Consider the following 26,844-nt stretch of genomic DNA (forward strand, 5'->3'; position numbering starts at 1 on the left):
ACTCTCAGGCTAAGATACCTTTTCAAGGTTATGCATGTAATGTTGCCAATAGTTGACCCCCTCCTCCTACATTATCCTAGAATCATACAGTATTTCTGATGAGAAGTCTGATGTCATATTTTGTGAGTGTGTATGTTCAATCACTCAGTCGTGTCTGACTCTTTACACCCCCATGGATTGCAGCACACCAGGCTTCCCTGTCCTTTACCATCTCCCGGAGCTTGCTCAAACTCATATCCATTGAGTCAGTGATGCCACCCAACCATCCCATTTTCTGTCATCCCCTTTTCCTCCTGCCTTCAATCTTTCCCAGCATCAGGGTCTTTTCCAATGAGTTGGTTCTTCGCATCAGGTGGCCAATGGCTTTCAGTAGGCCCTCTCACTTAGAAAATTCATTTTTAACTGTTTTTCTCTGGTTCATTTTCTGCGGTTTCCTCCCCTTTGTTGTCTCTATTTTCTCCATTCTCTCTTAATCTCCTCTTAGAACGATGGTGAACTTCCATGACTAATTCAAATATGCAACTGTAATACACATTTGTGGTGCATTGCCAGTAATGCTTTGTGCCTTAAATTCTGAGTTGTATTTTATTAATATAGGCATTTTACTTCTGGTTAATATTTATATAATATTTTGAATCTTTTACATAGATCTTTATTTCTTAGGATTTTGGTTATATCTCTTTGTATACCTTATATTTAGCTTGTTTCATATTATTCTTTTTCCTTTAATTCAAGTTTATGGTTTGTATAAATTTAATGCAAATACTATGAATTTAGATTTAGATCTGTGATGTTTTTAAGTTCTTCTGTTTTTCTCTTTACCCTCTCTCTCCTTTTTTGCCTTCTTTTGGATTGATTAAATGATCTCTTCCTATTTCATGATTTATCCTCTACAAGCTTAGAAGTATACTTCTATAATTCTTTTAATGATTACTTTATACATTATAGCATATATATGTTATTGAAGTCTTATCATAATTAATAATTTTATTCTCTTCCCTGATATTACAAGAACTTGTATGTTGACTTTATTTTCTTTCTTCCAACATACACTGTTGTTGTATAATTATATACTTTATATATATGTATGTAAAATATCTGTAGTGTATGTATACCCCAGATATTGATGCTACTATTATTTAATCAGTCAACATTTGCTCATATATTTACTTTTAATTTTTCTTCATTCTCTTTATATCTTTAATTTCTCACACAAGATGATTTTCTTCCTCTCAAATAATTATCTTTAGATCTTTGCATTAAAGTCATTTGGTAACAAATTCTGTATTTTGTTTCTGAAAATAGCTGTATTTTTTTCACCTTTATTCTAATTGTATAATTTGTTTGGTATAGGATTTAAGGTTGGCAACTATTTTCTTTAAGATTATTTAAAATATGTTATTTTCTTCTGTAATCTATTTCTGTTAAGTCATCTGAAATTTTAATTTTTATTGCTTTGAAGATATTTTCTTTTTGTGGGTAAGGAGAGCACTTTTAAGAGTTTCTTTTTATATTTTGTTTCAACAGCTTTACTCTGAAGTGCCTAGGAAAGTTTTCTTTGTAGTTATTCTTATTGGAATTCATAGTGATTCTTTCATCTGTAGTTTGATTTTTTTTTATTGTCGATTTTGAAAGTTCTCATCCTGTATCCTTTCACGTTATGTGACTGCTGCATTCTCTTGGGCTCCTCTTCTTTGCTCAGTCTGCTATATTTCCCATCCTTTTGTTATTCTGTATTGCAGTATGGTACTTTCCTATGGCCTGTATTTCAGTTCATTAGTTTGCTTTTCACTTGACTTACCCTACTGTTAAACTCATCCGTTGCTCTCTTAATTTTACTTACTGGATTTGCTTATCTGTGAATTTTCCATTTAGTCATTTTTAAATATAATTTATAGTTCAGTGACAAGATTCTCATTTTTAAACTTAGTACATGCACTGAATTCAAAATCTGTGTCTTACAACTATTATAAATGGGACCTCTGTGTGCCTACTTATTATTTATTATTTCTTTCCATTTGACTGTTGTTTTTCCCCCTTTTTTATTTGTTCATTGATTTGTTTTAATTCTATTTTGGTCTATCATTCATCTTTTTCATAGAAATATTTTAAGGCCTATGATGGTGCTAGTTTTCTCCATAAAGTATTTGATTTGTTGGTGATTTCAGGATGTACTAGGTTTATTATGTACCTTACTTTTCAGAAGGTTGAGGAGAGAAAGGTCAAATAACTTTCATGAAGTCACAGAATAAGTGTCAGAGCAAGGCTTTGAGGAAAGATACTGAAACTCTTAAAACTTGTAGTTTCTTTTGAATTTGCTATATAGTCCTACTAGCTACTGAACTAGAGAACTGCCATTCAATATGGCCCCTTGGGGGCTTTCTTTTGTCTGTCTAAGCTAGTGATTCATTTATGATTCTCATTGCTAGTAACCAAATACACAGAATAGTATTAGATATTTCATAAACTGTAGGTAGCAAGAACTGGTTGGATTTTGGTTTTTTTACTCCATTTGAAAATTAACATGCATCACAACTTGGTATGTGAGGTATCAGGAAATAGAGATTGTATTATCTTACATAAAGAGCAGAAAAATCACAACTTGGTATGGGAGGTATCAGGAAATAGAGATTGTATTGTCTTACTTAAAGAGCAGAAAAATATATGGAAACAATAGCTCTCTGGACTTTATCTTTAAGATGAGGATCCCCAATCATGTGGCCAGTGTATAGGATGTGCCCTTCTAAGTATTAAAGTATCAATATTGAGCAAATATATATAAATGTGTCTTTGTGTGTGTGTATATATGTGTGTGTGTGTGTTTGATGAATGTTTGAAATGTCTTACAAATTTTTATAGGCATTACTGTCTTCAATTTATACTGTACAAAATTGATTTGAAAGTGAAAGTCACTCAGTTGTGGCCGATTCTTTGTGACCCCATGGACCGTATTCATGGAATTCTCCAGGCCAAAATACTGGAGTGGTAGCCTTTCCCCTCTCCAGGGGATCTTTCCAACCCAGGGATCGAACCCAGGTCTCCCTCATTGCAGGTGGATTCTTTACCAGCTGAGCCACAAGGGAAGCCCAAGAATACTAGAGTGGGTAGCCTATCCCTTCTCCAGGGAATCTTCCTGACCCAGGAATCAAACCAGGGTCTCCTGCATTGCAGGTGGATTCTTTACCAACTGAGCTATGAGGGAAGCCCACAAAATTGAGTTAAATAAGTTTAAATAACTCATTGCTGCTACTGCTGCTGCTAAGTCACTTCAGTCATGTCCAACTCTGTGCAACCCCATAGACAGCAGCCAACCAGTCTCCCCTGTCCCAGGGATTCTCCGGGCAAGAATACTGGAGTGGGTTGCCATTTCCTTCTCCAATGCATGAAAGTGAAAAGTGAAAGTGAGGTTGCTCAGTCATGTCTAGCTCCTAGCGAGCCCATGGACTTGCAGCCTACCAGGCTCCTCCATCCATGGGAATTTCCAGGCAAGAGTACTGGAGTGGATTATACTCACACAATTTAGGTAGTGGGTCTAGAATTTAACCTTTATTCTGTTTTTCCAAAGCCCTTAACATTTGACAGCATCACCATTAGATAATGATGTGTGCTTAAAGCAAGTTACTGGAAAGCTCTGGGGTTATTAAGAAAGTCTAATTTTTACTCACAAAAAATAGGTAAATGAAGTGAATTATATAATTTCTCATTTGATTTTAAATAGAACTGTATTTAGTCATTGAGAATGGTTTTTTATAACATTTTAAGATGTTTTTAATTTTAATATTATTTCCCATAGGGATGTATATAAAATACAAGTGTACTCATCAGCCCTATCAGCCAAAAATTTTTCCAGACAGAATGACTTTTCCAAATATAATAAGACCATTTATGATGTGCTGATCCACCTATGTGGAAAAATGCCACCTGGAATTAATTCAAGTCAGTCTTTACCTGTGGATTACCCTGAAAGGGTGATTCAGCTTCATTGGCAACATTCTTTACTTCTTGACTTTCTCAGGTAAGAGAATGGGTACACTAATTTAAAAATGTAATTATGGCGTGGATAGATAGATAAGTAAGTAGATGGGTGGGTAGATAGATAAACAGACTTGATATTATTCATCCTTTTGTAAAATATTTCTTGTTTCTATAATATATATATATATTTATATGAAACCCTGTAATATATACCTTAGGTAAGTCATAGACTATTGAGTTTATAATCTAAGGCAATCATTCTCAAACTTTATCATGCATCCAAATCATTGACATAGTGTGTTAAGCAGGTTACTGACTCTTTCTCACAGAGTTTATGATACTAATTTGCATTTATAACAAGTTTCCAAATGATACTGATACTTCTGATCTATGACTTTATCTTGAGAATCTTCATGTAAGGCAACTATAGAAATCTGTTGAGCTAAAAAAAGGATGAAATCAATAAATGTATTCCTCAGATTACTGTTAGTATAATCTCATATTCTGGATACTGTAAACTTTTAGTCTGCATATTAAAGTGTTTTAATATTTAAAAAGGTAAGCATATGAAAGGTTCCATAAATGACTAATAGAAAATACCAGAAAAATACTTGTCAGCATAATGTCTATGTTCCTCTGCAAAGATTAAATGGCAAGTGGCTTTCATTAAAAGTCTCAGGGGAATGTTGGTGAATTTGTAACACTTCCTCTGCCTTTATTTGCAGTATCTTGGTCCACTGGAACTCTCCCCATCCATAGGCAGTGTTACTACTCAAACCTCTATGCCCCTGTAACCACTAAATTACTAACTACCACTAAGTTACCATTTGTTACTTGTAACTATTTATGGGCTTTATGAAGTAAATAATATATTTTGAAATATAATATTGTGTTTCTATATGTTGCTACTTTGTATATGGAATCTACTCCATAGTTGGCCAGAGATGTTCATTCACCTTCTTTGGCAGAGATGGGGGTAGAGGGTAAGAAGAGAAAACTTACAATAGGAATGCAAATGAAAGATTTGGTGTTCTTTTTTTTTTTTTTTTTAATTTCCAGATCAGAATTTTTCAGTCCCTAGCAATACTGTAGTCTTAAAAATTAGATGGTATTGGACAAAATATTTTTTCTTTGTGTCTTAGGCTCTCACTATCATGTCAGTAACCAAAACTGGCTTAAGTTTCTTGTCGCTTGAAAGGGATATAGGAATTTCAAAGTCACTGAAGGTGACTGAGTTAAAACCCAGGCAATCTGTTATGGAGGCTAACTGAATCAGAGGGACTCCACTCAACAGGCAGAAGAGCAGGAGATGGCTGTTTCTGCAGCCACAGTATTAATGAAAAACATGTGACAACTGGGAAGTGACTGGGGCAGTTATGAGAGACCCTGTTGGTTCTGGGTGGGACTAAGAGGAGAGGTTCAAGATCCCCATCTCAGACCTCAGCAGCAGATGGCCACATGTCAACTAGGTTCCAGGTGGAGAGGGAGAGGTCATTGCCAAAGAGACTGCGGATCCAGAAAAGTAATGCCACATGCATGCAGGTACAAGAGTCCCTCTCCCCTACTTCATGAAAGACCACTTCAGGGCTGAGCCACATTCTGAGAGACCTTACACAGTGTGGAGATCCTTTCTTTATAAAATAATATCAAATTCAAATTACAAAAATTATATACATAGCTTTAGAAGAAACTCATGAAAGTGAGGCAACCTGAAATTGAAGCTTTATTTGCTCTTACAAGATGCCATCTTGTTGAGGGGATGAGAAGGTCTGAAATTTTGACTGTTTATCCCAAAGAACAGAGTTGTTGTAAAGAGACTGTTCAGGGTAGAAGAGACTAAGATATATGAAGATCCAAGACTGCATTCCACCAACTAGTCTGGGTGGCAGAATGAGAAAGATGCTGTCAGTTAAGGAAAACAGCACATTTGTGTGTAACTGTATAAATTACTTTGAACACCACTGACTTACTCATGAATCTGTGTATCCCATTAATATGTAAGCATGCTGAGGACAGGAAGCATCTCTGATTCATCTGGCATCTCTAACACCCAGGGTCATTGATAACATGGAATGGATCCAAAGTTCCTTAAATATTTATTTATTAATATTGTCTCTCACAGAGATTTGCTTTTTGAACTTATGTAGTGAAAGGAATAAAACCTTGAAATTGGATCTCAGGACAGTCATAAAATGGTATGGAAACTTTTTTGAAATATAAAAATTAGGATGAAAAGGAAAAAAGGTAATGAGTTTGCATTCTAAAAGAAGTATAACCAGTAAGAAAGGGTCAAGTTGGAGAAAGGTAGGGTATATAATACTATGACTGCTGTACATTGAACACTGTGTATAATGTTAAACCATAAAGTCTTAAAAACAACTTTTAAGGCTTTTATTCCATAATATCTGTTAGTCTGCTAGAGAAGCCATAACAAAATACCACAGACTAGAAGCCTTTAACAATAGAAGTTTGTTTTCTCACTGTTTTGGAACCTTGAAGTACAAGATCAAGGTGTCTGCAAATTGATTCTCTTCTGAGGCCTCTGGCTTGGCTTTCAGACAGACTCCTCTCTATATCTACATGGTCTTTTCTCTGTGTGCACAAGTCCCTGGTGTCTCTTTGTGTGTCTAACTCCAGGACACCAGTCAGATCGTATTAGGGCCCAGTCTGAGGGCTTCCTTTTACCTTAATTACCTCTTTAAAGGCCTTAACTCCTAATGCAGTCAACATTCTGAAACACTGAGGGTTAACTCCTAATGCAGTCAACATTCTGAAACACTGAGGGTTAGGGTTTTAACATATGACTTTTGGAAGCACATACTTCAGACCACAATAATATAGTATGTCTTCTATTTTTTTTTAAATATCATGTAAGTGAGTGTTATGTTTTATAATAAATTTTTATTTCTATATTTGAAATAATATGCTTAAGGTCTTTTGTGTCTGTTATGGAATGAATTAGGTCTCCCCAAAGTTCACACTTGTTGAAACCCTAACCCTCATTGTGACTGTGTTTGGAGATAGGGCCTTTTTGATGTAATTATAGTTAATGGTGTCATAAAGGTGGGACCCGAAGCTGTCTCCTAAGGAAGAAGTGTCTCACCAGAAACAGAATTGGTTGGCACCTTGCTTATTCTTGAAATTCTTGCCTCTAGAATTGTGAGAAAATGAATTTCTGTTATGCAAGAGACCCAGCCTGTGGTATTCTGTTATGATAGCCTGAGTTGACTAATACAGTGCCTAATATCCTTTGATATACTTTCATTTGTTTATATTCAGTAATCATTTTTATGTGATTTTCATTGAAAAAATAAGCTTTTTATTTATAATTTCTATAATATAAAAATATAAAAGCAGAATATAAACATCAGGTATCCTACATTGAAACTGTAAAGTAGGATATCACATAAAATAAAACTACTATAATTGTTACTTTCTAATTTCATTGACTATTTTTTAACTTTGGTTAACATTTTACTGTATTTCATGCAAGTCAAGTTTATGGGATTTATTTCTTAGTTGAAATTTCCTTCCAAATGTATTTTTTTTTAAATTTTTATTTATTTATTTTTGGCTATATTGGGTCTTCATTGCTGCATGGGCTTCTCTGCAGAGGGCTTCTCTCTAGTTGCAGTGTGTGGACTTCTCACTGAGGTGGCTTCTTTTGTTGCAGAGTATGAGCTCTAGAGCTTATGGGCTTCAGTTGTTGCAGTGCATGAGTTGGGTAGTTGTGGTTCCCAAGCTCTGGAGTATAGACTCAATAGTTGTGAAACATGGGTTTAGTTGCTCTGAGGTATGTGGAATATTCCCAGACCAGGGATCGAACCTGTGTCTCCTGCATTGGCAGGTGGATTTGTTACCACTGAGCCACCAAGGAAGCCCCCGTGCTCTGCCCCATCTTCCAAACATATTGTAATCCTGCTTTTTTTAAACTTAAACTTTTCCCCATGCTGTTAAAAACTCTTCATAAACCTCACTTGCAATGAGATACCATTGTTTTCAGAACCATTCCCAGTCTGTTGGACTCATTGATTTTTAAAATAAATTGTTCATATACTAAAAAAAATACTTAGAAAAACTAACACTTTACCCTTCATAAGTAAATTTAATTTCATTTGTGATTTCACTTCTTTTCTCTTTAAAAATTTATATCAGTATTTCTGAGCAACAGCATAAAGAAGCAATTCTGGAACAGTACACTGAAGTAGATTATGCCGGGGTCCAGCCCCGGTGGATCCAGGGAATTCGAAGTGGGGACAGAGTTGGCGAGGGAAAAACTTATTTATTTATCAACATAAGATTAGATTAGGAAGAAATAGTATAGTAGGAAAATTAAGTGGAGAAAAGAGGCTGATTAATTTGGCTTACGTGGAAAACCAATAAAGTTCCAGACAAGAACTTGCACCGTCTACGTTGGGCCACAGGCGCCCGCTTGAATATCGGAGGGTGCCCCGCCTTGGGCTCCCTCTTGCGTGGGTCTCAGAAGCCCGGGCAAGTAAGTAGACTTGGTGAGCCTCCACGTTCCAAGGGATCAGCCTGAAAAGGAGAGGGAGGGAGCAAGAGGAAAAAATTGACAAGGGGAGGCCAGGTTTGTGCAAAAACCCCCTCCAACTTTATTGTTCAAAAGGTGTTTATATACCCTAAATTTTACATAATGGAAGATACAGAGTCACGCAGGGGCAGCAGTCCTGACCCTTTCTGTATATCTTTTTGTATACAAAAGGTCTCAGGTGATTTACATTATCTTCTGGCCCAGAGGCTTACTAACACTTTTTGGCTGTCTTTCTTAATGAATGTTAATCTCGTTTCCCCTGAAGTGTTTTTCTTTAATCTGCATCTCCTTAAAGCACTAAAGAAGGCGCAGTGGGTTATAACAAAGAAGGTACTTAACTCAAAGATCTAATGTTGCTAATACCAGGTCTACTATTTGTTTTTCTATATACCAACTATATCTAAAAATAAAGGATATGAAAATTTGGCAGCAAGTATTGGCTCAACAAATGAAACCTTTAATCAGTCCTATTCTAATGATTTTGACTCCTTGGAAGCCCCTACATTCCTAGGATGTTTTAAGCTTCCTGTGCCTCCTGCAGTCAGGAGGCCTCAAACAATCACATGCGCAGCTGTATGAGTCCTGCAGGCAGGCTAGAAAGCCATCAGAGGGGTTTTTGAATTGAAACACCCTTTCAAATGCAGAAGACTAGAGCCTTGAGATGACTTTTTCCAGAGTGTGTCAGGAGAGTGGAAAAGTACAATACAATAAGGCAGGCATATTCTTATTTTTTTGGGAGGTACATGCTCAGGAAATACCAGGGGGAAAACCTGAGGTCTGACTCAACCTTGCACATCAGATCTCTGCCACATGACCTTGTCACGGGTGGGATTCCTCACGCTGGCTCCCGGCAAGATTAAAAGCATATGACTTTTGAATCAGATAGATGAAGGCTTAAATTGTAAATTTTTTGTACTTTTGTGGCTTTGCATAAGTTATTAATACTTAATGTGTTTAAGACCCAATTTCAGTATCTATAAAATTGATGATGATAATTACTCAATTTCTTTGGTTGATAAAAAGTATTAGAAATAGAGACTTCCCTGGTGGTTCAGTGCTAAGACTCCACGCTCCCAATGCAGGGGGCCAGGGTTCGATTCCTGTCATGAAACTAGATCCTACATATGGCAACTAAGAGTTCACATGCCAGAACTTAAACCTGGTAGAGCCAAATAAATAATTTTTTAAAGTATTAGAAATAAAATATATATTAGATGACCCATAGTAGATTTTTATTATTAATTTAAATAAATTATGATCTATGGCTTTGATATGCCGAAATGTTTTCTTAAATTATTCCAGTATGGTAACCATTCGTGACTTACCAAAAACTGACTCTTGTGATATTTCAGGAAATAGAATATTTTAAGAATCTCTTCATCTATTAGAAATAAATGTTTTATTGATATAAGAATGCTAGAAGGGACTTCCCTGGCAGTCCAGTGGTTAAGACTTTGCTTTCCAGTGCAAGGGTGTGCGGGCTCAATCCCTGGTTGGGGACCTAAGAACCAAAAGACATAAAGCAGAAGCAATATTGTAACAAATTCAGTAAGGACTTGGTACACAAGTGCACATCAAAAAAATGGTGCACATCCAAAAAAAAAAATCTTTGAGGGGTTCTTTACTGGGTCTGGCAGCTGAAACTCAGTGCTCGGGTTGCCCCTGCAGTGACGCCCCCCAGTGGTCCCACCGGCACCACTGCTGCTTCCATCCCTTCACTTCTAGGCTGCACAGTGGGTACCCACGATGATGACTACAACTACCTCTTCAAAGCTGTCCTTATTGGAGATTCTGGTGTTGGAAAGAGTAATCTCCTGTCTCAGTTTGCTCAAAATGAGTTTAATCTTGAAAGCAAGAGCACCATTGGAGTAGAGTTTGCAACAAGAAGCATCCAGGTTGATGGGAAAACAATAAAGGTACAGATATGGGACTTGCCAGGGCAAGAACGATACCATGGTACAGCATCAGCATACTATTGTGGAGCTGTAGGTGCCTTATTGGTTTATGACATTGCTAAACACCTCACATATGAAAATGTAGGCTGATGGCTAAAAGAACTGAGAGATCATGCTGATATTATCATGCTTGTGGGCAATAAGAGTGATTTGCACCATCTCAGGGCAGTTCCTGCAGATGAAGCAAGAGCTTTTGCAGAAGAAAATGGTTTGTCATTCATTGAGACATCTGCTCTAGACCCTACAAATGTGGAAGCTGGTTTTCAGACAATCTTGACAGAGATATACCGCACTGTTTCTCAGAAGCAAATGTCAGACAGACGTGAAAATGACATGTCTCCAGGCAACAATGTGGTTCCTATTCATGTTCCACCAACCACTGGAAACAAGCCAAAGGTGCAGTGCTGTCAGAACGCATAAGGCGTTTCTCTTCTCCTCTAGAAGGCTGTGTATATTCCAATTGCCAGGTCTGAGATTTAAATATATTTGTACTTCTTGTGGTCATTTTTCTGTTTATTACTTCCTCATACTTATGAATTTTTCCATGTCTTAAGTCTTTTGATTTTAGCTTTATAAAAACACCCATTTGTTCCAAATGACTGCAGCTTTTTTTCATGCTATGGCTTCAATAGCCTTAGTTTAATAAGCTGAATGTTTGAATTCCTCAATTATTGTCTACTTTTCTTCATGGAAGCTGTCACTGTAGGACATAATAGAACTTGATCCCTTGAAGTTCAGACCTATTGGTCTTGATTAAATCAAATTAAGAAGACTGTAGAAATAAGCTATCATTTTGCCACAGAGCAGCTTATAATTAACATACTCTCCTCTCAGTGCAGAGTATATTTCCATAAATCTAAGAATTGCCCTATAAACATAGCAGAATTTTGAGAGCGTATAAATTTTCCATAATTCTGGAACTCAATTTCTAAAATGCCTTAATAGGTTTATGTAGTTTAGTAAATTTTGTTTTTTAATTTTTGTAAACATCAAAGTGATTATAGAGGGGCAAACAATTTTTTCTGGAGAAGAATTATCTTAATCAACACAAAAGACTGTGATGATTTCAGTAGTAGCTGGGAACTGGAGAGACTGGTGGTATTCCATCTGAGGTGCCTCTGTTACAGTAATCAGGCAGCCCAAGTCATTTAACTTATCTAATTTCCCAGCAATATATAATGTGGCATTTTATTGCTCAGGCAATAACTAGTTTAATGCTCCTAGTATCCGAAGGCAAAGTGTTAATTTTGTCTTAAAACCTTCCAGTAAATGCAACCTAGTTTTACCACAATAGCCACCAGCAGGCATGGACAGTTATTTTAACAATGCTGATTCTTGAGTTTTGTAGTATATTATAGAATGTAGTCCAGTTAAATATCTGGTTTCAGTATGTCTAAGGAATACAAGAGAGGTTAATTTCTGCTCAAGTGGTACCGCTTAAAGGCATGTATTCTTTTAGTATGTAAGATGAAATAGTACCTTGAGTTTAAATAGAGTGCATTTAGGCATTGTACAAACCTGAAAGTTTTCTTCCACTACATTATTGAAATCAATGGAGCAGCTCATTTCTCATTCTGAAATGTACACACTAATATTTAGTTTCATTTTTTGTGGATAATATTAAGCACTTAACTCTGAAGTGTCTGAAAGTTGTGTCAACTAAATAGATACTATTCAGGATGGTGGAATATCCCCAAAATATACATGTGTGGGGGCTTGCCTAGATTGCTATGTTTCATAGTTAATCTTCTGTCTTTTGCGGTGCTTATGACGTGAGGGGCGCACGAAAGGCATTGCTGTCGATTTAGTTCTCCTCTGTAGCCATTTTATTATTTTGGTGTATTGGTTATGAAGACACTACTATCTCCTTGCAAATCACTACTCTGTATTTTATGCATGCTCTGTAACTTGAGTTTTTTTAAAGTTATTGATTTGGAATATATTCACATTCTAATAAACAGTTATGGGGGACTATTTAAAAAATCTTTAAAAAAAGAATGTTAGAAAACAAGTATTTGTCAAAGATGTCTGTGTTTTTTTAAATTTTTTAAAATGTTATTGAAGTATAGTTGATTTACAGTGCTACGTTAATTTCTCCTATACAGCAAAGTGACTCATATATATATATATATATATATATATATATATATATATATATATATATATATATATATGTATATTCCATATTCTTTTCCATTATGGTTTATCACAGGATATTGAACATAGTTCCCTGTAATGTATAGTAGAACCTTGTTGCTTATCCATTGTGTATATAATAGTTTTTATCTACTAATCTCAAACTCCCAATCCTTCCCTCCCTATCCCTGCTTTGGAAAATACAAGTTTATTCTCTATGTCTATGAGTCTGTTTCTGTTTCATAAATATGTTCATTGTATTTGTCTTTCTCTTTCTCACTTACTTCACTAGTAACGATAATAGGATGATTATCTCTATTTCCACTCATGTATGCTGCAAAGGACATTATTTCATTCTTTTTAGGGCTTCCCTCATTGCTCAGTTGGTAGAGAATCCGCCTGCAATGAAAGAGACCCTGGTTCGATTCGTGGGTCTAGATGATCTGCTGGAGAAGGGATAGGCTACCTACTCCAATATTCTTGGGCTTCCTTTGTGGCTCAGCTGGTAAAGAATCTGCCTGCAATGTGAGAGACATGGGTTCAATCCCTGGGTTGGGAAGATCCCAACCTGGAAAGGGAAAGATCTGGAAAAGGGAAAGACTACCCACTCCAGTATTCTGGCCTGGAGAATTCCATGGATTAAGTCCATGGGGTCACAAAGAGCTGGGCATGACTGAATGACTTTCACTTTCATTCTTTTTATGACTGACTAATATTCCATTGTGTAAATATATATATATATATATATATATTCCATGTTTTGTTTATTCATCCTTAATGAACATTTAGGTTGTTCCCATGTTTTGGCTATTGTAAGTAGTGCTACAATGAACACTGGGGCCCTTGTACTTTTTAAAATTTAGTTTTGTCTAGGTTTAGGCTTCCCTCATAGCTCAGTTGGTAAAGAATCCACCTATAATGCAAAAGACCTGGATTCGATTCCTGGGTCAGGAAGATCCCCTGGGGAAAGGATAGACTACCACTCCAGTATTCCTGGGCTTCTCTTGTGGCAATGTGGGAGACCTGGGTTTGATCCCTGGGTTGGGAAGATCCCCTGGAGAAGGGAAAGGCTACCCACTCCAGTATCCTGGCCTGGAGAATTCCATGGACTACAGTTCATGGGGTCACAAAGAGTCTGACATGACTGAGTGACTTTCACTTTCACTTTCAGGAATAGACCCAGGACTAGGATTGCTGGATCATATGGCAACTTTAGTTTTACTTTTTTAAAGAGCTGTTTTCCATAGTGGGATCACCAATTTACATTCCCACCATGAATGTAGGAGGGTTCCCTATTCCCCACTCACTCTCCAGCATTTATTATTTATAGACTTTTAAATGATGTCCATTCTGACTGGTATGGGGTAATATCTCATTGTAGTTTTGATTTGCATTTCTCTAATTCTCTAATAATTAGCGATGATGAGCATCTTTTCAGGTGTCTATTGGCCATCTAGATGTCTTCTCTGAAGAATTGTCTATTTAGGTCTTCTGCCCATTTTTCAATTGAGGTTTTTTTTATTTTTATTTTTTAGTGTTGTGTTATTGAGTTGTAGGAGTTATTTGTATATTTTGAAATTAAGTTTTTGTTTATCACATCATTTGCAAATATTTTCTTCCAGTCTGTAAGGTTGTTCAAGTGTGTCTTTATCAGGTAAAATGGGAACTTTATTTAAATTTTTATGAGTTTAAAACAGAAAACACATGACTTGTCTTTAAATTTTACCACTTCCTACACTTGGTCCTTGATGACTCATTCAATAAAAATGCTCTAATTCAATAAGGCAAAAAATCATAATGCCATTATTTTAGAAGTTTAGTTTTGCTTTTAAAATCTAATGGAATGTTAAATGTGAACAAAAACGGAAGTCTGGATATTTAAATAAATCCTTATTGCTTGTGCATTATAAAAATCAAAGTTTTCTGATAGCATCATTAAACTCTATGCCCTTGTGATCATCATGTTATTCTTGGAGCATTGTTTTTGGCACAGCTCCCAGTAGGGTTAACATTAACATGAGTAGTTTCTGTTTTGACATTTTATGGTATGAGGATGCAGGTATGGAAGAATAATTTTGGCATTAAAGCCAAGGTATTCAAATTTATTGCTCTTTTATCAGCAAATGCATGCCTGTCAGTATATGTTGGCTGTGATAAAATTCTTCAACATTTAGAGAATGACAGTATGGGTAAGAAAATTGGGCCATTAATCCAAGATATGTGTATATCTTTCATTATGGAAATAAATGTATTGAAGTTCAGAATAATCATAAATGTTATTAGCTTCCCCATGTAAATTTGATGTCAGCAAGTAAGAACTTTTGTACAAGTAAAATTATATGTTTTATGTGGTAAATGAGAAAGTATAATTTTACAGATTAAGTTTAAATTTTAATAAGTCATTTCAATTAATTTTGTTTTGTTCTACTCAGTGTAAACCCAGAAGATTCACATAGAAAACTTTGCATAAATGTAATCAAATGTAAAATGTAATCAAATCAGTGGAGCGTCAATCCTATAAAACTACTGACCACACATAAAATCTGTTGGCAAAAGATAATTGTAAATATTGTCTTATCAATTGATGAAATTAGGCCTTGAGATATATTAAAAATGCAAAGAATGAAATGAGACTCATACAGAGGAGGAAAACTAATTATCCCTTTACCCCTCTAAGTTTTTGGCTGAACTTCAAGAATATAAGATTAACATGAGGAAAAAAACCCAGGTTTAATTATGTATGTAAGTAGTATGGTAGCCTCACAAAGATATAACTCAGAAGGCAGCCAGAATATTGAAATTTGTATGCAGTCCTGACCTAAGGTGTTTAAGGGTCTAGGGCTTCAAAGGGTAAGGCAGAGAGGTGGGGGTGGGTGGGATTTACTGGAAGATGAGAGGAGGCAATGTTTGATAAAGAAAGCTTACTCTGCCATGCATATGGGTCTCATGGGTGAGAAAGTTATCCCTGGTAATAGCTCTCTTCCTGGTACAGTCCCTCTTTCTAATGTAAATTTTGTTTATAAATGTAGATTTCCCTTACAAATGGAGAACTTTTTTCTGTTTTCAGATTTTCTCCTGTCTGCAGTTTTTCCAAATAATCACTATGCAAAAGAGGCATATTTTAGCGTGGCTTATTCTATTACCCCTCACTTCATAACAGCCTCTATAAAGTGCCGTTAAAGAACAGAGTAGCCAGTGGGAATTTGCTGTATGGCACAGGGAACCCCAAATCAGTGCCCTGTCACAACCTAGAGGGGTGGGATGGGGAGGGAGGTGGCAGGGAGGTTTAAGAGAGAGGGGGCATGTGTACACCTATGGCTGACTCCTGTTGATGTATGGCAAAAACCATCACAATATTGTAAAGTAATTATCCTCCAACTAAAAATAAAGTAAAATTTAAAAAGAAGAACAATGTATGGATCATACTTTACTAAATAAATATTTCTATATTTAAAAAATAAAGCAACAACACAATTCAGCTGAGTAAATTTTAAAGTCCTTACTGCTATGCTGTCACGTCAATCTTGTCTGACTCTTTGTGACCCTATGAACCATAGCCTACCAGGCTCCTTTGTCCATGGGCTTCTCCAGGCAAGAATATTGGAGTAGGTTGCCATGCCCTCCTCCAGGGTATCATCCCAACCCAGGAATCAAAGCTGTGTCTCCTGCATTGGCAGGTGTGTTTTTTTACCACTAGTGCCACCTGGGAAGATCTTACTGGCTTTCAGCAATTCATCAGCTAGTCAGCATTCAGTCTAGCACAGATAAAGGAGCTCTGAAGAGGTATACAGGGCAAGAGATATTTATAGGCAGAAGGGGGCAAGAACAGGAAGTTAAACTGAGGCAGTGAGAGGGAACATAATAAGCCATCCCCAAATGTCCCACTTTGGTATGGGAATTGTTTTGAGCAGATGGCAGTTGAGAACCAGCAGACTCATGAAAAGCTTCCTACCTCTCCCTTAACTGCCTAAAAGGATTTAGCGGGGGGGGGGGGGGGGGGGGGGGGGGCTGTACCAGGAAGGGAGCTATTACTAGCAACCACTTTTTACATCAGAAAGACTGATTTGCATGGCATGGCATGGCACAGCACAGGCTTGTTTACCAACATTTATATGTCCTATCTTCCTGTGAATTTTTTTCCTCCTCCTTGAAGCCCCAGATTCCTACCTCCTTCTCCTTAGCTCAGGATAGTATGTAAGCCTTAACTGCCTGACTACCTTTGAGTCTTCATGTCTTTGTGGGGCTCCCATAAGGGTTTCCCTTGTGGCTCAGCTGGTAAAGAATCTGCCTGCAATGCTGGAGACCTGGGTTCAGTCCCTGGGTTGGGAAGATCCCCTGGAGAAGGGAAAAGCTACCCACTCCAGTATTCTGGCGTGGAGAATTCCATGGACTCTATAGTCATCCCAACCCAGGGATGAAACCTGTGTCTCCTGCATTGGCAGGTGTGTTCTTTACCGCTAGTGCCACCTGGGAAGATCTTACTGGCTTTCAGCAATTCATCAGCTAGTCAGCATTAAGTCTAGCACAGAGAAAGGAGCTCTGAAGAGGTATACAGGGCAAGAGATGCCGCAAAGAGTCAGACGCAACTGAGCGACTTTCACTTCACTTCACAGTTATGTAGTTAAATTTGTTTTGTTCCCTGTTAATCTGTCCTATGTCAATTTGATTGTTAGACAAGCTGACAAATTTAGAAGGGAAGAAAGAAGAAATTTTCTGCCCTTATAGCAAAAAAAAAAAAAAAAAAAGATTAGTTATTCCAAGTTTACTTTCCTTTAGGGGATGGCAGGTCTGTCAGGCAAGTGACCTAACTAGTGCTGATCAGGTGATTCCTGATTGACTGGTTTACAGTTCCATTTCTGGGGGAGCCAAAACTAATTCAGTCTTGATTTGGTGGCATGGGGTTTAGTATAGGCAGCTCCATTGGGGGCTTGTTGCCTTGCCTTTAACAATGCAAAAATGCATTCTTCAGCCTCAATTTGTTACTGAGGGCCTACTCTCTGGTGAGCACTGGGGAATATTCAAATGAATACCCTGTGGTCTCCCTCTTCAAGCAACTCTCAGTTCTGTGGTTCCCTGATAGTTTTCCTTAGGCTCTCAGTTGCATTTGATAGAAGTGACTATTTTCTCCTCAAATCCTGTCTTGGCTTTGCATGCAAGGAAGTATTACAGTTTCTTCATAAGTCTCTGAGTTGTTGTCTTTGTTTTACCTCTAGGATTTCAAGTTATTGGGGCATCATCTCACTGAGTTCTTACATAGGCTTTAGTGTGGCTACTTCTAGGTAGTAGTGTACCATTATAATTAGATTTTATTTAAACCTATGGTAATTCCAGTGTAATGAAGATTCATAGGGATAATGTAAATGCAGACGGGAAATGAGAAGAGAAGAAATGACATTTATTTTCCAAACAAAGGAGCTTTATGTTTGTAGCGTGATTTCTTCCAGTAGCTTTTTCTGGCCCTGGGCCACAGCAAACTTGACAACTCTGGAACCATGCTGTCTGCCTCACCTCCCGCAAACAGGCCCTACCTCTTTTCATTCATCTGTGTTATCTTCAAGGTTTGAGCTTTCAGCATAATCTTTCTGCTTTTTCTTTTTCCCACTTGTCACTAGTTACAGGACTGCAAGCTGCTGAGGGTGTTTATAGAGTTAAATACTAGATCTGGCATTCTCTGTAAAATGCTAATGGTAAATTCTCTGTTAAATGCTTATAGTAAGCAGTGTTCGCTGCTCACTAAATGAGTTAGTGACACCCAAAATCCCACTGAGAAACACTCCTGCTATAATTATATTAGAGGCCTATAAAGTGGTTCTTGTAATACTGTACATATATATGAAGACTTTTGATAAAAGTATTTCAAGAAATGTGACAGTGGAGAAAATACTATAAAATATGATAAAGTATATACATATATATTCTTTTAAATGTATAAAATAATATAAGTAGATATTTGCCATTTCAGGTACTACAAGTTTATATAATCAAAGAGTCTGCAATTTTTGGATATACTCTGGAAAATTAGGCGATGGTTTGTTATTCTAATATATTAAGGCATATGTGGTGATAAGCATTCAATGAACATAGGGTAACTAATGATCTATCTAATTAATGTTTTATTGTGTTCAACTTTTTGCAAGTATTTTTCAGTTTTATAATATTATAAAACAATAAAATGGTCTTGACAGTAGGGTCCAAGTCATATAACTCTCTATGTCCCATTAGCATGTAAATGTGTATGTGTATGGTTATAGACACTTAGTAAGTTATTTCTCATTATTAATTCTCTGAAGGAGACATTATATGCACATTTCATTGGTAAGGGAAGTTTTAAAATTATATAAGTTTTCAATTTAAAAAATAAATTCAGTACATATATAAATTATATGACATTGAAATAATTTCATTAAAGTTCACATGCAAGTGATAGATGGATTGTGAGTATTCTATAATAATTTGTTTTTTCTTTTTTTTTTTTTATTTTAGAGCTCAAGGAGCTTGTATTTCTCATGTACTGCCAGAATTTCTACTTGAACCAGAAGATTACAAGAAGTGGATTGAAATTACGGTAAGGGAATTTAATTTCTGAGAAATTATTGAATTCACTATTATTGAATTTACTGGTTTTTGGCTTAGAATCCTTGATTTTTTTATTTATGAAATATATGAAATATCCCAAGGATTACGCCTCTCCAGACAGTATGTGTGTGTGTGTTTAGACATATATATATACATATATATGCATATATCAGCATGATCTGTGATACTCATATATATATGCTCAGCATATATATATGCTGATATATATATATATATATATCTCAGTTCAGTTCAGTCAGTTAGTCATGTCCAACTCTTTGCCACCCCATGAATTGAAGTACGCAAGGCCTCCCTGTCCATCATCAACTCGCGGAGTTCACTCAAACTCACATCCATTGAGTCAGTGATGCCATCCAGCCATCTCATCCTCTGTCGTCGCCTTCTCCTCGTGTCCCCAATCCCTCCCAGCATCAGAGTCTTTTCCAATGAGTCAACTCTTCGCATGAGGTGGCCAAAGTACTGGAGTTTCAGCTTTAGCATCATTCCTTCCAAAGAAATCCCAGGACTGATCTCCTTTAGAATGGACTGGTTGGATCTCCTTGCAGTCCAAGGGACTCTCAAGAGTCTTCTCCAACACCACAGTTCAAAAGCATCAATTCTTTGGCACTCAGCTTTCTTTACAGTCCAACTCTCACATCCATACATAACCACTGGGAAAACCATAGCCTTGACTAGACGGACCACTGTGGACAAAGTAATGTCTCTGCTTTTCAATATGCTATCTAGGTTGGTCATAACTTTCCTTCTAAGGAGTAAGCATCTTTTAATTTCATGACTGTAGCCACCATCTGCAGTGATTTTGGAGCCCCCAAAAATAAGGTCTGACACTGTTTCCACTGTTTCCCCATCTATTTCCCATGAAGTGATGGGACTAGATGCCATGATCTTCGTTTTCTGAATGTTGAGCTTTAAGCCAACTTTTTCACTCTCCACTTTCACTTTCATCAAGAGACTCTTTAGTTCCTCTTCACTTTCTACCATAAGGGTGGTGTCATCTGCATATCTGAGGTTATTGATATTTCTCCCAGTAATCTTGATTCCAGCTTGTGCTTCTTCCAGCCCAGCATTTCCCATGATGTACTCTGCATAGAAGTTCAATAAGCAGGGTGACAATATACAGCCTTGACGTACTCCTTTTCCTATTTGGAACCAGTCTGTTGTTCCATGTCCAGTTCTAACTGTTGCTTCTTGACCTGCATATAGGTTTCTTAAGAGGCAGGTCAGGTGGTCTGGTATTCCCATCTCTCTCAGAATTTTTCACAGTTTGTTGTGATCCACACAGTCAAAGGCTTTGGCATAGTCCACAAAGCAGAAATAGATGTTTTTCTGAAACTCTCTTGCTTTTCCATGATCCAGCGGATATTGGCAATTTGATCTCTGGTTCCTCTGCCTTTTCTAAAACCAGCTTGAACATCTGGAAGTTCACGGTTCACATACTGCTGAAGCCTGGCTTGCAGGATTTTGAGCATTACTTTACTAGTTTGTGAGATGAGTGCAGTTGTGCAGTAGTTTGAGCATTCTTTTGCATTACCTTTCTTTGGAATTGGGATGAAAACTGACCTTTTCCAGTCCTGTAGCCACTGCTGAGTTTTCCAAATTTGCTGGCATATTGATTGCAGCACTTTAGCAGCATCATCTTTCAGGATTTGAAATAGCTCAACTGGAATTCCATCACCTCCACTAGGTTTGTTCTTAGTGATGCTTTCTAAGGCCCACTTGACTTCACATTCCAGGATGTCTGGCTCTAGGTGAGTGATCACACCATCGTGATTATCCGGGTCGTGAAGATCTTTTTTGTACAGTTCTTCCGTGTATTCTTGCCACCTCTTCTTAATATCTTCTGCTTCTGTTAGGTCCATACCATTTCTGTCATTTATCGAGCCCATCTTTGCATGAAATGTTCCCTTGGTATCTCTAATTTTCTTGAAGAGTTCTCTAGTCTTTCCCATTCTGTTGTTTTCCTCTATTTCTTTGCATTGATTGCTGAGGAAGGCTTTCTTATCTCTCTGCTATTCTTTGGAATTCTGAATTCAGATGCTTATATCTTTCCTTTTCTCCTTTGCTTTTTGCTTCTCTTCTTTTCACAGCTATTTGTAAGGCCTCCCCAGACAGCCATTTTTTATTTGTCTAAAAATCTCTGTGGAGTTCCCATGCAAAATAGATTACATGGCTTTCTTAAATATACAGGTGATTGCTTCTTTTAAGGGACTTAGAAATGAAGAATGGTCTGTACTTATGTAAATTTTTTTAAATAGTTGTTTAGAATATATATCTTTCAAAGAAAATATTGGTTTATTTTCCCTGACAATTGCCACTTCCCTTCTTCAGTTTTAGTGGAGAATAGGGAGAAATTTAGCAAGATACTCATTTTTTTCGAATTATGCAATTCATTTTATGGAGACCTGTTGAGAAGAGGAATTGTCTTGAGTAGTCTGTAGGCTTTGAGGAAACTCTCTTAGTTGTAACACGGTTACTATCATCACCACATGATGTTATCACAAGATCCAGAGGCCTGTTCTTCAGCACTCTGCTGAGTTCCAGTGGGTTCCTCCAAAGGGTATGGCTCTTTGGGGGAGGTTCAGAATTCAGAATAATTTTGCATCTCATTTGACATTACCGACTTGATGGACATGAGTTTGAGCAAGCTTTGGGAGCTGGTGATGGACAGGGAAGCCTGGCATGCTGCAGTCCATGGGATTGCAAAGAATCAGACAAATACTGAGCAACTGAACTGACTGAACTGCTACTTTTGCCACAGAGTGACCTATCAGGTACAATAAATGAGTAACTCTATGACCTCAAATAGAGGCTGTGAGTTCTAGAAAGCTATCTATGTTGATAGTTTCTGTTACTGGCACATGGAGAGTTGGAAATCTGGATGAATGGGTATAAAGGACATGTAAAGAAAATGTATATATATATATGCTAAGTAATTAAAACTTTGGATTTACATTTCTCTTGCATTGTAATTAATATTTTAATATATTATTTTTTGTAGTCTTCCACTAGTATCTCAGCCAAGTTTTCCCATATACCTAAGGGAAAGCCTTCTGTTGTTATAGATATGACAGACTTTGAAGCCTGGAGTAAACGATCATGGACTGATGTATTCCTTCAGATATACAAGGTAACTGTTTTGGGGTTTTTTTGTTGTTGTTGATTTATATGAATAGTGTATTAGTTAAGGTTCAGGTAATGCTGCTGTAAAAAAATACAGTGGCCCAAATAAGATCGAATAATTATTTTTCTTTCTCATGAAATTGTGGAGAAGTGGTTTAGAAACAGTAGATGACTCTTCCATCCTCAGTACTGGACTTTCACTTCTGGACCCATTTCTCAGAACAGGGAAGTGCAGATAAAAGAGTAGAAAACAAGTAAATACCTTTTAAGGATATCATCTGAAAAGGGCATCATTTCCATTTCATGTTCCACTGGGCAAAATTTGGTCATATGGCTGCACCTAACTTCAAGGGAAGTTGAAAAACATAGTCTCAAATTTGACGTGAAGTGAAGTGAAAGTTGCTCAGTCGTATCTGACTCTTTTTGACCCCATGGACTATACAGTCCATGGAATTCTCTGGGACTGAACACTGGAGTGGGTAGTCTTTCCCTTCTCCAGGGGATCTTCCGAGCCCAGGGATCGAACCCAGGTCTCCTGCATTGCAACTGGACTCTTTACCAGCTGAGCCACAAGGGAGACCCAAGAATACTGGAGTGGGTAGCCTATCCCTCCTCAGTGGATTCCTGACCCAGGAATCGAACCAGGGTCTCTTGCATTGCAGGTGGATTCTTTACCAACTGAGCTATCAGGGAAACCCCCTAAATTTGATAAGTACAGGCATTTTCTAGTACCTAAAAAAGGAAAGATTAAAGAATAGATGTTGATGAAAATTATGGTATCTGCCTCTAATGCTTAGTTCAGTTCAGTTCACTTCAGTCTCTCAGTCGTGTCCTACTCTTTGCAACCCCATGGACTATAGCACACCAGGCTTCCCTGTCCATCACCAAGTCCTGGAGTTTACTCAGACTCATGTCCATTGAGTCGATGATGCCATCCAGTCATCTCTTCCTCTGCTGTCTCCTTCTCCTCCTGCCTTCAATCTTTCCCAGCATCATCAAATGAGTCAGTTCTTTGCATCAGGTGGCCAGAGTATTGCAATTTCAGCTTCAGCATCAGTTCTCCCAATGAATATTCAGGATTGATTTCCTCTATGATGGACTGGTTGGATTTCCTTGAAGTCCAAGGGACTTTCAAGAGTTTTCTTCATCACTGCAGTTCAAGTGGGTAGATTAACATAGCATAGCATAAATATTGCACCTTCATAAAAACATAGCATAAATATCACACCTTCACACCCTATGTCTTTATTACTTCAACAAGTACTGTTTTCAGTCTTCTGGAATGATTTCCTAGGTTTTCAGATATGGTTCTGTGAATCTTGCCCACTAAAAATAATGACGGCTTTTGCTCTGTCCTCATAGATTGCAACCACAGATAGGGTGTACTGTAGGGTAGGAAGTTAAAATGAGGAAGAAATCAAATAGAAGCAGCAGTCAGTCACTCAAAGGAAAAGATGCAATTAAAATCCCAATAATGAGTTGTATATGTAAGACTTGTCACAAATGCTTTTTAAATGTTATGATCTTGTTTACTCTTTATAACCAGCAATCCCCAGTTTAGAAATAAGGAAAGGTTAGCATGCATACATACTTTCTTCCAAGATTATCTGATGTAGGTTTCTGCTTTCTTCCTTATTGTTCTCTACTGGGGAGCAATAGCCCAGGGCCCCTCTTGTTGCCCTCTGGCACTCTGAGTCCCTCCACTGCAGCTAGCCCCCTAGGCCTACCCTCTACAGAGTTTGTTGTGCTCTTTGATTCCCAGTTATTCCCCCATCTCTACCTTTTCTTCCCCCGGCAACCTGCCCCGTCTATCTTGCTGGATGTCAAGAGGAGAAATCCTGTATTTTTTTTTAGTAATTCCCACAAGAATGATGGGGGTATTAGTGACTCTCACCCAAAGACAGATTTGGGGGGGGGGTAAAGCTATCTTCTTTACTTTCTTAACTCCAGCCTGCATCATATATAATTTTGTCTACTGATAAAAAGGAGCAACTCCAAAACAGAAGAGCTGCATATAGTTTATGGACAAACTAGTCCTACTCTTGGTTGTAGGCTTCGTTCAACACCCATTCATTGATTCACTCCCGCATGCATTCATGTATATGTCTAGTTGATTTAACCCATCTTCCCCAAGTAAAATTCTATCAATTTAGATACCAGGTATCACTTGTGAACTCAAAACTTAATAGTGTGCCTGCTACATAGTAGATGCTCAACAAATATTTGTTGAATGAATTTGTTCAACAGCTATTATGATCCAGGTACTATACTAGACCCTGGGGGTATAAAAGTAAACTTGATATAGCCTGTCTTTTCAAGGATTTTGTGTCTTGGAGTGTGTAAGCAATTAAATAAATACAATTACAAGAAACTATGACAAATGTTATGACAAGGTAAACCCAAAGAACTAAGGATGAGTACACATAGAGAGGAACCTAACTTGCTTGTGCCTTGGAGAAGGTTTCTAGGAAAAAGATGAATTTAAACTGAGCCCTGAACAATGAGGAGGATTTGGCAGGCAAGGTGAGACATACTTTAGAGAGAAAGATAATACAATTTGTGTGACAGAGGTAATAGATGAGTTTTATTGGAGAATGAGGCAATAACATTTTTCAAGATAACGGAAATTCAAAGTGGAAATGCCTGGAGTTTGATAGAGAATTGTATATTCTGAGGAATAAACACAGTATGGCTGGGACTAAGAGGAGCAGACTATGAGCACAGTCAGAAAGTAGATCGTGGTTGACTTCATAAGTCAAACTAAGGCATCTGAACTTCATGGATTTTAGCACAAGGTCAGTACAGAAATCTTGAAGGATTTTAAACACAAGATTGGCATAATCAGTTTTGCATTCTATAGAAATCACTCTGGTACACTATGGAAACTGGGATTTTTTTTTTAATTATTGAAGTACAGTTGATTAACAATGTTATGTTAGTTGCAGGTGTACATCAAAGTGAGATCTATATATATATATACACACACACATATATATATACACACATACATGCATACACACACACATACATGCATACATACACACACACACACATAATTTCTTTTTCAGATTCTTTCCCCTTATAGGTTAGTATAAAATATTGGGTATAGTTTCCTGTGCTATACGGTAGGTCCTTGTTGGTTATCTACCTTATGTATAGTTGTGTGTATATGTTAATCCTATCCTAATTTATCCTCCCCCCTCTTCCCCCCTTGGTAACCATAAGCTTGTTTTCTATGTCTGTGGCTCTATTTCTGTTCTGAATATAAGTTCGTTTATATTATTTGTTTTTTTAGATTTCACATATAAATAATATTATCTAATATTCATCTTTCTCTGCCTAACTTCATTTAGCATTATACTCTCTAGGTCCATCCATGTTGCTGCAAATAGCATTATTTTGTTCTTTTTCATTGCCGAATAATATTCCATTATGTTCCATATATTATTCCATGTCTTCTTTATCTATTCATCTGTTGATGGACATATATGTTTCCATGTTTTGACTATTGTGACTTGTGCTGATACTGAGAATACTTGTGGTAGTAGGAAAGATGAGAAAAGAGCAGCTTTCATAAATATTAGGCATAGAAATGAGGAATTGGTGAATGACAATAACTTAGGGAAGTGAAGGAGACAGAGGAGTCAAAGACCAGAGTGAGCTTTTGGCTTGGGTGACTGAGTGGAATTTGTTCCCAGTCACTGAAAGACAAGACAAGGGATGTTAATAGGATTTTGTTCAGGGCAGACAGAGGGACATAGCCAGAGAGCATGATAAATTAATTTTCGTCCTGCTGTATCATGGTGCTATGTGTAATTACCAGATGGGTTGATCCTTTTGTCTGGAAACTGATCTGAATTGGCAGCATGTAGTTGAGATTCTTCACTGATTCAGTGATAGACTCATAGGCATGGATGGTTGCCCTATATACCATCTGTACAGCAGTGTTTCTCCACAGATTGTATCTGAAGCATGTAGCTCTCAGCACTCTATTAAGTCAGTAGTGGATTGACAGTTTCACCTTAAAAAAGCAAGCAGTATTGTTGAGATGTTTCACAAGTTAGAAATAGAAGACTGTGGTTTTCACACAAATCCCTTTAGTTGGTTAATTGTCTGTTTCCTATAGGTCATACATGCATTTTAAGAATGCCTTTGTCATTTCTTCTTTGCTAATAGTTTAGATAAGAGGATATAGCTTGTCTTAACCAATTTGATTTTATGTCATTTGGTTATTTTTGCTTGTTAAATTTGCATGTTTAGTTGTTGCCATTTCCTTGCATTATATTCCCAATTCACAAAAATGTGTTGATAACTTAAAAATGGGTCACTGAAGCATAAGAGAAGTGAAAACAATAAGAGAAACACTTAAACTCAGAATGCTTTTCTAAATATAAACTCTATTACATAAAGAGGGCTTTCATGTAATATAAAGGATGAATCTGTATGTGCTATAAGAATTGAATGTCATATTTCTACAAAAGAACCTGGAAAATAAAAAGGTGATCAGAT

General features: G+C 37.1%; 1 protein-coding gene and 1 pseudogene across 1 annotated transcript in view; both read left to right on the forward strand.

The window, feature by feature from the left end:
- The window catches only part of CFAP47 (cilia and flagella associated protein 47), a 507,952-nt gene that overhangs the window by 174,665 nt on the left and 306,443 nt on the right, over positions 1 to 26,844 (forward strand). The window contains exons 30-32 of the mRNA XM_070291173.1: positions 3,794 to 4,015; positions 19,102 to 19,183; positions 22,214 to 22,342. Coding sequence (XP_070147274.1) covers positions 3,794 to 4,015; positions 19,102 to 19,183; positions 22,214 to 22,342 — 433 coding nt within the window. The remainder of the gene's footprint in view (positions 1 to 3,793; positions 4,016 to 19,101; positions 19,184 to 22,213; positions 22,343 to 26,844) is intronic.
- LOC138930078 (ras-related protein Rab-11A-like) lies at positions 7,749 to 10,938 on the forward strand (annotated as a pseudogene).

The sequence above is a fragment of the Ovis canadensis genome, chromosome X (assembly GCF_042477335.2).
Source record: "Ovis canadensis isolate MfBH-ARS-UI-01 breed Bighorn chromosome X, ARS-UI_OviCan_v2, whole genome shotgun sequence".
Taxonomy (NCBI): Eukaryota; Metazoa; Chordata; class Mammalia; order Artiodactyla; family Bovidae; genus Ovis; species Ovis canadensis.